Raw genomic sequence first — 13,298 nt, 5'->3', positions numbered from 1 at the left:
AGCAATGTAGCACATTGTAACTGAGGAAAGTAGTATTTCTTTTGAAAGATAATTAAGTAAAGGTCATGTGTTGCATTCAAACTATATCAATTGTATCGAAAAATAAATTAACACAAATGTAGCTTCATTAATTGTGACCTCTGAATTTCAGTAGGTGGACACTGTTATTGTACCTTCTGCCATCTAGTGGAAGTAAATTTGTTTTGCCTGTCGCTAGGATGAACTTATATGGCACAGTAGTTGGAGGAAACTTGTAATAACTTGATTGGCAACTCATGTAGAATATTTTTTGTGGGTTCAAGGCCAACAGACCATCAAAGAAGTGGAAACTAATGCAGGACTCCTTCAGCCACAACAACCTGACCGATGCCTTCAGCGTTGACTAGCAGAGCGCCAACACGAGCATATTTTGCTAGCTTGATTGTTGCTAAAATTAGCTCTAATGAAACAACCTGAATTACAAAGGTTGTTAAAAATATATTCTGGGGGAGGTTTCTCATTTACTTTCACTATATACTGAAAAGTAAATTGATCATGTGACCAAACAGTTTGGCTGACTGATTTGAATATTATAGGATGACATGTGGCTCGCGTGGGCAATGATTGTGAGAGCTAAAGGTACATGATTGGGAGGAACGGCCTCGTTTGAGGGAGAAGCAGTGCACCATCGCGTCAGACCTCGACTAGTGGGGAGTATTTGAGGACCCCAACTCTACCAACAAGCTTTCCTTTGAAAGAGCAGAGTCTGGGTACTCTGGGGTGGGCTCTCCCATTCCAGAAACAGCCATGACACCATGTTTCACAGATGAACTTGTTTTGGATTTTAAAATCTTTCCCCACAAATTAGTCAGAGGTTAATTTTAGTCCATTAAAATGTGCTCCAAAACTTGGGGCTCCTCTAATTCTTTGCAAAATCCAATCAGGCTTTCAGATTCTATTTGCTGAGTGTTTTGCAGTTTCAACGGCATATATACTCCCCACCCCGAAGTCTTTGATGCAGCCATAGTTGCATCAGAATATCAAAAGGCAAAACCATTAAGCAATATTTGAATGTTTACTGCACAAGTGTACCCATGTAAATTTTGGTATTCAATTGCACGCTGCATAATGCAATACACACTTAAGTGAAACCAATGTTTTTAATGAACGTGTATTGACATACTACGCTGTTAAATGCGATGTTGCCCTGACAGGGTTTTTTTTTCTTGGTGGTACTCTAAAGTCAGGATCAGTGATAAATGGTAGTTTCACCTTTAACTACTGAAAGATTTCTAGTATCCAAAAGTTTTAATGTACAGTACACTTCAATTTTGCTCAAAAAAAAAAAAATCCACCAGGGTAAACTGTCAGATCAAAGTAGTACACAAAAAGGATTGCTTCCATTCTTTTAATCATTCTGCACATCATACATTGACAGTAAAGTCAGCCGTTTCATCATCCAGGTAATTGCTGCTCACGTCACTGCTCAGGTTGCTCTGCTGTTGATCACTGCTCACATTGTAGCTCAAGGCATTGCTCTGTTGGCCACTGCTCATGTTGTAGCTCTGCTGTTGGGGGCTCGAGGAATCGGTCATGTAGCTCTGTTTTGGGGGGCTGACTGTATTGCGCTGTTGACCACTGCTCATGTTGTAGCTCAAAGCATTGCTCTGTTGGCTGGCGCTCATGTAGCTCTGCTGTTGACCACTGCTCACATTGTAGCTCAAGGCATTGCTCATGTTGTAGCGCTGCTGTTGACCACTGCTCACATTGTAGCTCAAGTCATTGCTCATGTTGTAGCTCTGCTGTTGACCACTGCTCACATTGTAGCTCAGGGCATTGCTCATGTTGTAGCTCTGTTGTTGGGGGCTCAAGGCATTGCTCATGTTGTAGCTCTGCTGTTGATAGTTGATCACATTTTGCTGCTGGGTGTCGCTCACATTGTGGCTAGGTTGATCATGTTCCACTTCGGTTGCAAGTAGTCCACACAAAATGCCACATTAGTTGCCGTTCAAATTAAAAGTAACATGACACTCAAGTACAAAGTGGTACAAGCTTGATTTTGATTTCAATTGCCGTCAGTTATATATGCCGGCAAGAAGTACGATAACTCAAATTTCAAAAGCCACATCAAGTAAACATCCTGCCACAGTCTCACTTGAGCCACAAGTGCTTCTACTTAAATGAGCTCATCTACCTGCCAGTTGAGTAGAAGCACCTGTGGCAGCGTTTTGAGTTTTTGGCCTTGACATCTCTTAAAGTAAAATAAACAGCGGCAACGTAAAGCAAGCAACAATTTCCTTTGCTACAGCAAAACTAAAATGAATGCATTTTAAATTAGCCCCAAACTCTCATGAGTATATTTGCTATAAAGAGTTTTAGAATTTAGTTTGATTTTTTTTTTTTTTTTTAGAGATACTGGTAATGCAATTAATTCCCACAATTGGGAAACAATTTCTATACCTGCACCAGTGTTTACATTTCAAAATGATCACTTCAACATACCTAGCAAAACCACAATATCTCACCACTTGTAAGCCATTTTTAGATTATGCCCACCTGCTTCCATGTAGTTCTTGGTGGCTACCTGGTGCATGCTTACCCAAAATATTCTCACCTTTTTGTAGCTTCAACACTGAATCCAAAGATTGGAGAAATTCCAAAGCCTTCTTAAGTGAAGCATCACCAGGAGAAACATCTGGAGCACATAAAGTTAAGTCTTAGAAAAAAAAAAAAAAAAAAACATTAATAATGTTCTCACCTGACACACCTTTTTGAGCATTGGGTCCATCTTTCTTAGGAGCAGGAACACAAAGGCCTGCAAGCACACATATTAGTTTGCTTTAATTCAGTTTTTAAGATGAACCCAAACAATAAATCCCTTTAGAGAGTATCTACCTCTGTCCAGCAAGACAGCATGCACAAGAACCACCAAGAGCCAAATAGCAGCCATTGCTTCAAGTAACAGTTGAGAAGAAGAGAGACAACACAAGCTTTTATAGCAGGTCACAGGTGACCACAGCTGATGCTAATTAGAGACAATTAGCACCACTGCGACTAAAGTCTTCCTCTCTCTCTCTCTCTCTCTGGTTTGAGTATTTTCCATTTTTACTTTGTCAAGAAAGGGTCTTTTTTTTCCAGCCTTGACAGTTGACAACGTGATGCGATAAAATACAGAATGGTAAAGTCAACTTCGGTTGACGTCTTTGATTCATGGGGTCTTGGAATGAGTCACTAAAGTAGGATTACGATTTCATATGGTACGGCTCAATTTGAGAGGGTATTATGCAATGAGTTTCTCAGTGAAAGTAGAAAATGTCACATTGGGTACACAACGCTGTTTAATTTTTCATTTAGCCCAGGAGTGCGGCACCTGCGTGTGACGTGGTACAGGTTAAGTCCGCTCTCGATGTCGTTTGGCTCACTCCCGGGCGACTGGGACCACGTGGGTCTATTAAATATGCAATAGGTGATGCCTAGCTTAGACAACCGCAATACGCCATTCTTCTCATTATTATAAAATAAAAAAAAAACAAATTCCAAATTAATTTAATAATTTACAAAAAATTTTAAAGTATATATTTTTTCATGAATCTCACTGGGTGGGCATTCTGTCAATTTGTGCACACCCAGGCCCACCCATGGCTCCGCCCCTGCTGTATCCACCCAAGTTATTTACCGTTTGGGCGTTCCGCCCACAGGCGGCGTTTAAAACGTAAACTTTTATAACCGGTCTGTTTTAAGATGCATTAATGCAGTTTGATGACACAGACAGTAACCGCATTTGTTTTTAAGTATTTATTTTTGCTATTCATCTCCCCTTTCTTGTGTGCTTTCTTTCTTGTAAGCGAACCATGACAGAAATGGCCTTGTTTGTATTTGGCCCAGGGCATTGTAGGATGCGTGATGCCAACGTCCGGAGCTCTATCGTGTTTTGTACTTTACTTTTTACAAACAATTGTGATCTGAGCAAGTATTGTAGGCGCAAGAGTACCATTTGGTAGTTGTAGTTTGTTATAGTGCAATACTATTAAAATATTTTTTATTCATAGAAGTGATTGGAAAATGCACTATATTGGTTTATAGAAATGAGTGTGTGTGAACCTTTTGATTTGTTGGCTATTCTATTTGTTAAAATTTATGGAATACATCAATATGATCGGTTTGTCTTGAACGAACCCTGACGTCAACGTGCATTTGTCCACCTTCGGCAACAGTCGGAAATGTGTGGGGATAGGGGCCTATATTTGATGGTTGGCCAAATGCCCTACACTGTATATGAGTAGGTAAAAGGTGGCACTGCACACATCCAACATATTTACTTTGAAAGAAAACTTTCAAGTCAACATTGAATATTTAAATTAACGCCAACAGTATTCTTTTAAAAAAAAATATATTCATAAGTATCATTTTACCATTATTCCTGAGAGAGGAGTGAGTGAATGTTTCATTAGGTTGCCTTGACTTCTTTCATCCACAAGATGTCCCTCATGTTGCTTTCACCAAAGCACCAGTATTCATAATCCAATCAATTTCAGCACAATTCAAAGAAACGCGTCAACGCTTCATGCTTTACCCACCCATCTCTACAGATAGTTATGACTTATCTTCCAAAAATAAATCCTTTTTCATTGAAATACTGGCCAGCATTGCAAACCTTTTCTCTTGAGTCTATGCGCCAGCATCTGTTCTCTGACTACCCGTGGCTGTGTTATAGCACCACTTCAAACTTGGCATATTACAGCCTAACACTGTCTTCATGTGGACAAATTTCTTATAGCACTTCCATGTTTACAGAATTTAAAGGAATAATGGCGGCTCCATTTCCATATGGACATGGCTTAAATACACAGGATGGGGTAGGGGGAAGTCATCTTCATTTGACAGATATTTCAAGTTTTCCCGCAATTCAGTTTTGGTGCACTAATAAATTAAAAACGCATGTTGAATGTCATCATTTATTTTTCAGACAGATGAAAATACACTTCTTCCATGTTGCCACTGCACATTTCAAACATCTTTCAAGTCACCTATTGTCATTCTACCTGCTGTCGTGGCTCATGTTGGCGCTCGGCTCGTCGTGGCTCATGTTGGCGCTCGGCTCGTCGTGGCTCATGTTGGCGCTCGGCTCGTCGTGGCTCATGTTGGCGCTCGGCTCGTCGTGGCTCATGTTGGCGCTCGGCTCGTCGTGGCTCATGTTGGCGCTCGGCTCGTCGTGGCTCATGTTGGCGCTCGGCTCGTCGTGGCTCATGTTGGCGCTCGGCTCGTCGTGGCTCATGTTGGCGCTCGGCTCGTCGTGGCTCATGTTGGCGCTCGGCTCGTCGTGGCTCATGTTGGCGCTCGGCTCGTCGTGGCTCATGTTGGCGCTCGGCTCGTCGTGGCTCATGTTGGCGCTCGGCTCGTCGTGGCTCATGTTGGCGCTCGGCTCGTCGTGGCTCATGTTGGCGCTCGGCTCGTCGTGGCTCATGTTGGCGCTCGGCTCGTCGTGGCTCATGTTGGCGCTCGGCTGGTCGTGGCTCATGTTGGCGCTCGGCTGGTCGTGGCTCATGTTGGCGCTCGGCTGGTCGTGGCTCATGTTGGCGCTCGGCTGGTCGTGGCTCATGTTGGCGCTCGGCTGGTCGTGGCTCATGTTGGCGCTCGGCTGGTCGTGGCTCATGTTGGCGCTCGGCTGGTCGTGGCTCATGTTGGCGCTCGGCTGGTCGTGGCTCATGTTGGCGCTCGGCTGGTCGTGCATGAAGTCGTTCTCCCAGCTGTCGTCATTTTTGTCATCCATTTTCATTTCTTCGGTTGCATTTTGGGCTTCAAAAAAGGAGGTAACAAATTTGAGTGGCCTCACATCCATTAACAGACTAACAGCCTTTTGCCACATTTACACAAAAAAAAAAAAAAAAAAAAAAAAAAAAAAAAAAAAAATTGGGGCCTCTAAGAACACCACATTAAAATTGTGCCCATTAAAGGTTAAACAAATTTCAGACCATTGTGGCTGAATGCCTTAATTTATTATAGTCATTGTTGGGAAATCTGGATTTAAACATTTATGGTCCGATTAAATAACTGCTCAGTATTAGTCATTTTTTTCCAACCCAATCATTAACATTGTAAAGGGAGCAAGCCATTTTCAACACTTCAAGATTGTTCAATCTGTAACAACTCCCATTGGATTTACCAACAGTGAAGGATTTAAACAAAAAAAAAAAACACTAGCTTGTGACTTGATGTTCCAGCCTGACGCCAACAATATATATGAAAATACATTTGCAGTTACACACACTTGACTGAAGTAAAGAAGGGGGAAGAAGGCAAAAAGCTGATGTCAACCAAAATGTTCTCACCATCTTTAGTTTGTAGCTTGAACACTGAATTCAAAGTCTCGAGACGTTCAAACGTCGCCTCAACCGAAACATCTTTAGGAGAACCTGCGGAAAATAAAACAAGTCTCATTATCACAAACAGGTTCAAGTCATCAATAATGTACTCACCTAGTACAATTTTAAGCCCAGAAATGATTTCATTTTGTCGCGAGCCAGGAGGACCACAAAGGCCTGCAGACAAACTCATTTCAGCATTGAGGGGACACAAACATTGTGGTTTTAACACGAGCTATGCTAACCCTCACCTGAGTCCATCACGGACGCTTGCACCAACACAGCCAAGAGAAAAACAGCAGCCATTGCTTCAGTGCTCGGTTAGGACAACAGACCGCTTGAGTTTTTATAGCAGCTCACAGGCGCCCACAAGCTGGGGCCAATTGGCTCTAATTAGCATCAGGTGTACCACTGCGACATCGCTATGTTGGCGCTATGACAAACACAAAACCATAAAAAACTGTTCTGGAAGACATACCATAATCTCTGATTTGTGCAATCATGCCAAAAGCAATGTTTGTAATACTTTGACATAACATGCAATACATTTTCAAGACTTTCCACGTTTCCCCCATCTTTGTTGTGATGGCAGTGTTGTTTGGGTCGTTATTTTGTTGTTGGTTTTCCCAATTAGGAAGCATTTTTTGCCAGACCAAATTTTGTCGATTTCAGAATTGATCCTACCCTCATGATCAATAAAACTATTTTTGCTGAGTGTGTTTAATCTTCTAAGGCATGTATATTTCTTTTCAAAGTCTTGTAACCATAGTCAGATTTTTTTATGTAGTTGACTGGTATGGTTACAGGTCCGGTAACTTTTGTGTAATAATATAGCAAGTATTTTTTTTTTTGTTTAATCATAGTGTATGCTGCATAAAGCTATCGGGGATTGCAGTATGCAAGTAAAAGCTTAAAAATGTTTTTAAAATATTTACTAGTGATGGGACGAACAACGCTGGTGCATCAGCACTGTGCCGAGTGCTCAAGTGTGAACCCCCGTATTGGTGCATGTATCGTGTTAGAATAATTGTTTATAGGTTATTCCATATTTACTCTTATAACTATTGTAAGGTATTTATTCAGCATCATAAACTTGTTTTAATCATGTAAGTCGAAGTTCCTTGTGAAAAAAGTGGAATTTGAGAAGGACACAGCTGCAAAATAGGAATAGTAGCTCTTATCGAAGAGCATCCCGTGGTACGACGCTGAATCCTTGGGACAGAATTTAACAATAATAACGAAGTTTCTCACACACACACCGTCTTGGAACGCGATGCTACATATAAATAGAGGTTGCAATGAAGTCTGATGTTTCCCCAAACTTCTGAACCGTAATTTAAATATGGTAATACTAGAGGGCAGTACAAGTTGTTTAATGATTTCTGGTTGGGAAAATGTTTTACTTTTGATAAGATGGAAATGCTTTTTGAAAGTTTGGATCTGACATGTTTAATGTGTGGTTTCCAGCAGATTATATTGTCGACGATTACCCTCAGGAATTTAATCTCTTTCTACTCTTTCTTTATCTACACCCTCTATTTGTAATCTTACCTGTTTTGCTGTTTTCACATTTCCAAATACAATGAATTTTGTTTTGTTCAGATCTATTGATAACTTATCAAGCCATGTTTTTACTTTCTTAAATTCTGAAGTAATTGTGTCCAGAATATGATGCATTTTCTCACTTGAAACCAGGATAGTTATATAATCTGCAAATAATGCAAATTTCAATAGGTGAGACACATTGCATAAATCATTCATATATAATACAATTTTGGTCCCGATACTGACCCCTGGGGAACGCCACATATCACATCGAAACATTCTAATTTAAGACAATATTGTGTTGTCTTCCCTCCTCTTTGTGTGCTTTGTTTACTAATGTCTCACTTGGTGTGAACCTGACATACCGCTTTAACAAAAAAAAAAAAAAAAATCATGTGACAGAATGTGTGTCGTTTGGATGTGCTGCACCAAATTGTGTCTTTAAGGAAACAAACCGCTTGGACATGTTTGGATGCCAATGTTGGATATTTGTTCCCTGTGAAAGAGTGTTTAAGTCAGAGACTAGTGTCCAAGAGGATAAAATAGTTTTAGAGCAAAGACACTTCAAAGACTTTTGTTCATTAAAAATGTTTGAATGCACATTGTTTTATTTCACATGATTGAACAGTGGTTAACAAAATCCTATACATGTTATCTCTGAATTTTATTTAGACAAATTTGCTATTATATGGAAACTCATTTGAGCATTTACACAAACAGGCTGATCAAGTCAACTTCACTAAGCTAACAAATGGAGAAACTACATTTTTTTAAGTATAACACTAGCAATTGAAAAGATTTTGATAATGTTGGGTCAGCATGCAAGTTGTGCTGTCATGTTTACCTGCACTGATTGTAGATCGACAGCACAGTTAACACTTGAGTGACCAACACAGTTTGTTAAATGTGTCAAAACACACTTTAAGGCATCATCCCATCACCAACATTTACTGACCCACACCATTCAACGCAAAATTACCATGAGGGGACTTTGAGCATTTTGTGTTGGTACTTTGTAAAGCCAAAGAATAACTGAACTATAGTAGTTTCACTTTTGATAACAATATTTCATGTCTATAATTTGTTTTAATGTACTTGAATCCTTCGAGAAAAAAAATAAATAAAAATAAAAAGTAAAATAATCAGACCAAAGTGGTTGACATGAAACAGATTGGTTCAGTACTTTTAATCATTCTGCCACCATAAAGATTACACATCATACATTGACAGTAAAGTCAGCCGTTGTCTCATCATCCAGGTAATTGCTGCTCACGTCACTGCTCAGGCTGCTCTGCTGTTGATCACTGCTCACGTTGTAGCTCAAGGCATTGCTCTGTTGGCCACTGCTCATGTTGTAGCTCTGCTGTTGGGGGTTCAAGGCATTGCTCATGTTGTATTTCTGTTGTTGGGGGGTGACTGCATTTCTCTCTTGACCACTGCTCATGTTGTAGCTCAAAACATTGCGCTGTTCGCTGCCACTCACGTAGCTCTGCTGTTGACCACTGCTCACATTGTAGCTCTGTTGTTGGGGGCTGGCTGTATTGCTCTGTTGGACACTGCTCATGTTACTCTGTTGGCTGCTGCTCACATTGTAGCTCAAGTCATTGCTCATGTAGCTCTGCTGTTGACCACTGCTCATATTGTAGCTCAAGGCATTGCTCTGTTGGCCACTGCTCATGTTGTCGCTCTGCTGTCGGGGGCTCAAGGCATAGCTCATGTTGTAGCTCTGTTTTGGCGGGCTGACTGTATTGCTCATGTTGCCCTGCTGTTGGGAGCCCAAGTCATTGCTCATGTTGTAGCTCTGCTGTTGACCACTGCTCACATTGTAGCTCATGTTGTAGCTCTGTTGGCCACTGCTCATGTTGCTCCTCATGTAGCTCTGCTGTTGGGAGCCCAAGTCATTGCTCATGTTGTAGCTCTGCTGTTGACCACTGCTCACATTATAGCTCAAGACATTGCTCATGTTGTAGCTCTGTTGGCCACTGCTCATGTAGCTCTGTTGTTGGGGGCTCAAGGCATTGCTCATGTTGTAGCTCTGCTGTTGGGAGCCCAAGTCATTGCTCATGTAGCTCTGCTGTTGACCACTGCTCACATTAAAGCTCATGTTGTAGCTCTGTTGTTGGGGGCTCAAGGCATTGCTCATGTTGTAGCTCTGTTGTTGACCACTGCTCACATTGGAGCTCAAGGCATTGCTCATGTAGCTCTGCTGTTGGGAGCCCAAATCATTGCTCAAGTAGCTCTGCTGTTGACCACTGCTCACATTATAGCTCATGTTGTAGCTCTGTTGTTGGGGGCTAAATGTATTGCTCTGTTGGCCACTGCTGATGTTGGAGCTCTGTTGTTGGGGGCTCAAGGCATTGCTCATGTTGTGGCTCTGCTGTTGATAGTTGATCACATTTTGCTGCTGGGTGTCGCTCACATTGTGGCTTGGTTGGTCACGGTCCACTTTGGTTGCTAGTTGTCCACACAAAAAAGTCAACATTAGTTGCCATTCAATTTAAAAGTAACATGACACTTAAAGTGGTACAAGCACATTGATTTCAATTGTCATCTTTTATACATGCTGGCAAGAGGTACAATCACTCAAATTTCAAAATCCACATCCGGAACGTAAAAACTGTGCCACAAGTGCTTCTACTCAAATGAGCTCATCTACCTGCCAGTTGGGTAGAAGCACCTGTGGCAGGGTTTTTACTTTCCGGCCTTGGATTTGACACCTCAGGTAAGGTAAAAAACTACAATTTGCAAGCGACTGCATTTCCTTTGCTACATCAACACTAAAATGAAAGCATTTTGAATTAACTCCGAAAGCTCATGGGTGTATTTGAAAGACAAAAATATGGCATTTGCTATAAACAGTTAATTTTTTTAAAATTTTATCTCTTCTCAAAATTAAATACTAGTCATGTTAATGAATTTTCACATTTGGGGAAACATTTTCTATACCTGCACCAGTATTTACATTTCAAAACGATCACTTCAACATACATAGAAAAACCACAGTATCCCACCACTGGTAAGCCATTTTTAGATTGCGCCCACCTGCTACCATGTAGTTCTTGGTGGCTACCTGGTGCATGCTTACCCAAAATATTCTCACCTTTTTGTAGCTTCAACACTGAATTCAAAGATTGGAGAAATTCAAAAGCTTTCTTAAGTGAAGCATCACCCAGGAGAAACATCTGGAGCACATAAAATTAAGTCTTAGGAAAAAAAAAAAAGTCAATGTTCTCACCTGACACACCTTTTTGAAGCCCAGCAATGGATCCATCTTTCTTAGCAGCAGGAACACAAAGGCCTGCAAGCATACAAATTAATTTCACTTTTTAAGATTAACCCAAACAATAAATCCAATTAGAGAGTATCTTATCTACCGCTGTCCAGCACGACGGCATGCACAAGAACCACCAAGAGCCAAACAGCAGCCATTGCTTCAAGTGACAGTTGTGAAGAGGAGAGACAACACAAGCTTTTATAGCAGGTCACAGGTGACCACAGCTGATGCTAATTAGAGACAATTAGCACCACTGCAATGTGAAGTATTTCTCTCTCTCTCTCTCTCTCTCTCTCTCTCTCTCTCTCTCTCTCTCTCAATAAAATTGTTGTTAAGTAAACTTTGATTGACGTCCTGATTCATGGGGTCTTGGAATGAGTCACTACAGTAGGATTACAATTTCATACAGTACGGTTCAATTTGAGGGGTATAATGCAATGAGTTTCTCCGTGGAAGTAGAACATTTTACAATGGAGATTAATTTATTTGTAGTGTTTTAATACATAAAGGCTCTCAAACTCCAAATTCCAGTTAATAAAAAGAAACAAATCAGTAATAGAGTGCAAATTTGATCGAGATTTTAAAGAGCACTCCTACTGATATTTTACCTGCACCATGTGATTTTACTGTTGATAATTTTTACAGGAATTTAAAAACGTCATTAGATTTAGCAGCTCCACTTTTAACCAAAACTATAAAAATAAATACTGTACCCCCGTGGAGAAATGATGCAATCAAAACATCAATAAGAAAATGCAGGAGTGCGGAGAGGAGGTGGAGAAAAAGTAAACTGCACTATGAAATATTACGTGAACAACTCAAATCGCACAATAAAACAGTCAAACTGGCAAGAACTTCATATTTCTCAAACATCATCACAGTTAATAAAAGCAACCCCTGATTTTTCTCTTCTCCCGCCGAGATCTTCTCACGAGCTCCAATTTTAATAAATACCCACAGAGACCAACAGACGCTCTCTATGAGGACTTTGCAGACCACTTCAGAAGTAAAATCGATGACATAAGATCAAGTCTTTTAGTCTGTCAAAAGACAAGTTTCAATCAACCTCAAGAGTCATTTTTACCTGAGGAAACACTGGAAAGTTTTGCCTTGGTTAATGCAAGGACACTTGGTCGAGTTTTCTCCCAGGTAAATCCAACAACCTGCTTTCTAGATCCAATTCCCACATCTCTTTTAAAGACATTTTAAGGATTTTTGGAGGAACACATTTTAAATATAGCCAATTGCTCTCGTCAGACGGGTGCCTTCCATGCCGCCTTTAAAACGGCCGTGGTGAGGCCCCTTCTGAACAAGAGCAATTCGAACCCCAGCTTTTTAAATAATTACAGACCTGTATACAACTTACCGTTTTAAAGTAAGATTTTAGAAACACAGTTTTTTCACCTTATTAAATCATTTTTTAAATACAAAAAATGTTTTAGAAAAATATCAATCTGGTTTTAGGATGTACCATAGTACAGAGACAGCCCTTTTAAGAATTTGAAATATCAGATCTTTTGCAGACGTGAAAAAACTCACAGCCTTGGTGCTATTGGACCTAAGCGCAGCTTTTGATACAGTAAATCACCAAATTTTATTAAACAGATTAAAAACCTGGTAGGCATATCTGGTACTGCTTTTAACTGGTTCTATTCCTCTCTCACAGACAGAGGTTTCTTCGTAAGCATGGATACTTGTTCCTCCAAAACCCATAAGATTAAATGTGGGGTTCCCCAAGGTTCAATATTAGGCCCGATACCTTTTAATCTTTATACGCTTCCCCTTGGGGATGTCATCAAAAGACACCGCATCATCTTCCACAGCTATGCTGATGACACACAGCTCTACATTAGCATGTCTGCAGATGACACAGGACCTATTGATACTCTTTTAAATTGTATTTCAGATATTAAGTCATGGATGGCAGAGAATTTCCTACAGCTCAATCAGGACAAAACCAAGGCTTTAGTTCAGAGATTTTAAACCCACACAATGTGTAAAGAACCTGGGCATCATTTTTGACTCTGAGCTCAGTTTTATTCCTCACATAAAAAATGTAACCAAGATCTGTTTTTATCATCGTAAGAATATTGCCAGAGTCCGCCCGTTTCTCTCTCAGGCTAACACGGAGGTGCTGA

The 13,298-nt window shown here is 40.6% G+C and overlaps 3 protein-coding genes across 9 annotated transcripts; all 3 read right to left on the bottom strand.

Moving 5' to 3' along the window:
• Positions 1-1,373: 1,373 nt before the first annotated feature.
• On the bottom strand, positions 1,374-2,985 carry LOC147129513 (uncharacterized). 2 transcript variants are annotated; one of them, XM_086017729.1, is made up of 4 exons: positions 2,875-2,985; positions 2,738-2,794; positions 2,594-2,674; positions 1,374-1,942 (listed from the first exon to the last, which is right to left on the bottom strand). In XM_086017729.1, exons 1-4 carry the CDS (start codon positions 2,927-2,929, stop codon positions 1,404-1,406), a joined length of 732 nt encoding a protein of 243 aa, XP_085873855.1. In that variant the 5' UTR covers positions 2,930-2,985; the 3' UTR covers positions 1,374-1,403. The 2 variants fall into 2 exon arrangements, with proteins under 2 accessions (XP_085873855.1, XP_085873856.1); XM_086017730.1 differs by having other exon boundaries at positions 2,747-2,794.
• Positions 2,986-3,397: 412 nt separating this feature from the next.
• On the bottom strand, positions 3,398-6,717 carry LOC147129512 (uncharacterized). Its single transcript, XM_086017524.1, has 5 exons — positions 6,593-6,717; positions 6,456-6,518; positions 6,309-6,392; positions 5,305-5,775; positions 3,398-3,411 (listed from the first exon to the last, which is right to left on the bottom strand). Exons 1-5 carry the CDS (start codon positions 6,645-6,647, stop codon positions 3,398-3,400), a joined length of 687 nt encoding a protein of 228 aa, XP_085873650.1. The 5' UTR covers positions 6,648-6,717.
• A 2,340-nt stretch (positions 6,718-9,057) lies between these two features.
• Positions 9,058-11,363, bottom strand: LOC147129511 (uncharacterized). 6 transcript variants are annotated; one of them, XM_086017732.1, is made up of 5 exons: positions 11,261-11,363; positions 11,122-11,184; positions 10,987-11,068; positions 9,925-10,340; positions 9,058-9,885 (listed from the first exon to the last, which is right to left on the bottom strand). In XM_086017732.1, the coding sequence occupies exons 1-5, from the start codon at positions 11,279-11,281 to the stop codon at positions 9,103-9,105; spliced, it is 1,365 nt and encodes a 454-aa protein (XP_085873858.1). In that variant the 5' UTR covers positions 11,282-11,363; the 3' UTR covers positions 9,058-9,102. The 6 variants fall into 6 exon arrangements, with proteins under 6 accessions (XP_085873858.1, XP_085873861.1, XP_085873860.1 ...); XM_086017735.1 differs by having other exon boundaries at positions 10,987-11,004; XM_086017734.1 differs by having other exon boundaries at positions 11,131-11,184.
• Positions 11,364-13,298: the final 1,935 nt, after the last annotated feature.

Source organism: Filicampus tigris, chromosome 19, assembly GCF_054856515.1.
Source record: "Filicampus tigris isolate MCC_2025a chromosome 19, RoL_Ftig_1.0, whole genome shotgun sequence".
NCBI lineage: Eukaryota > Metazoa > Chordata > Actinopteri > Syngnathiformes > Syngnathidae > Filicampus > Filicampus tigris.
The sequence above is the reverse complement of the archived record's forward strand: the minus strand, read 5'-3'. Positions and strand labels throughout refer to the sequence as shown.